Below are 1,350 nucleotides of genomic sequence, written 5' to 3'. Positions count from 1 at the left end.
CATGTAAAGAATCTTTTAAGGTACATACATACAAACAAAGTAATTCCTACCATTTGTAGAACATCGTTGTTACAGTGGACGATTCTTAACATTCGATATATTCTTTTTACCATATATATAGATCAGCTGTTCTGGATCTCTGTGAGCTTCATATGAATTCATATAACGCAGCGCTTCTCTCCGCAAATGAAGAATACAGTCGTTAGCGTCTTTCGCCATGTTCAGAAAAGTTCTTGTCAATTATATTATTAAACTATGATAAACCAGTAACCATTCTTATGATATAACTGACAGCATAGTTTTTCATTTGCCAAACAATTTCGTTATTACCGACTAGATAAATTTTATAGCAATTAAATGAAGTTCTTATTATACTGCATGAAGTTTTATATCGACTGAATGAAGTTTTATAGCAACTAAATAATTTTTAATACTTTCGACACTAATAACACGCCATACTTTGGAATCTAATTTTATGGGTGTGACAATCACCTTTGACACACTGACACTCTTTAATTTATAAAGTGTTGTAACAATTTGTTGCTGCTAGTGTTCTGAAAGCTTCTTGTACAATTGTCAAAAAGATGACTGCTTCTTTTACTGATCAACCTGAATGGATTGAAAAAATGAAGATGCGCTTTGCCATGCTAGATCTAAACAACGATGGTCTTCATGGTAATGCTGATGTTACTATTGCTGCTAAAAGAGTCGCTGCTTATCGAAATGAAGGAGAAGAGACTGAAAAACGCTATTTTATGATAATTCAAGCTGTCACATTAGCTGATGATAAAGAAGTTACTGAAGAAGAGTTTGTACAGAAATTAAAGAAGTTTGTGTCACAGCCTGATGCTAAAGAACGTGTCAAGGAATTGGCTGATATGATTTTTGATGTTATTGATGCTAACAAAAATGGAGTAATTTCTTATGATGAGTTTGTTCAATTGTTCAATTCCATTCTATCTTAAATGCTAGTCAAAAATGATTGATACACTTTTCAAGACAGCTGATACCAACGAGGATGGAATTATTGATCGTTCTGAGACTCGAGCAAGTTATGCCAAACTATTTTTTTTTCTGCCTAAGAACTACAGAAAAACCAAAAACAATTGAGTATTATAATATATATATATATATACACATATATATATATGTGTGTGTGTGTGTGTGTGTGTGGTGTATGTATGTATGTATGTATGTATGTATGTATGTATGTATATGTATATATATATATTAATTTTTGTTTAAAGTTAGTCCAAAAGAAAATAATAAAAAGGATATTAAAAGTTATTTAAAATTAAAAGTCATTTCCACCTTCATTATCTAAAATCTCATTTTTATATCACAGTCATG

General features: G+C 30.7%; 1 protein-coding gene across 1 annotated transcript; it reads left to right on the top strand.

The window, feature by feature from the left end:
* Window positions 1-584: 584 nt before the first annotated feature.
* LOC121366711 (mitrocomin-like) lies at window positions 585-914 on the top strand (the record flags this gene model as incomplete). Its single annotated transcript, XM_041491051.1, has 1 exon — window positions 585-914. A coding segment is annotated over exon 1 (330 nt), but the record flags the coding sequence as incomplete, so codon positions are not given.
* Between the last annotated feature and the right edge of the window lie 436 nt (window positions 915-1,350).

The sequence above is a fragment of the Gigantopelta aegis genome, unplaced genomic scaffold, assembly GCF_016097555.1.
Source record: "Gigantopelta aegis isolate Gae_Host unplaced genomic scaffold, Gae_host_genome ctg6776_pilon_pilon, whole genome shotgun sequence".
In the NCBI taxonomy this organism is placed as follows: Eukaryota; Metazoa; Mollusca; class Gastropoda; order Neomphalida; family Peltospiridae; genus Gigantopelta; species Gigantopelta aegis.
This window is presented reverse-complemented; position numbering and strand designations above follow the sequence as displayed.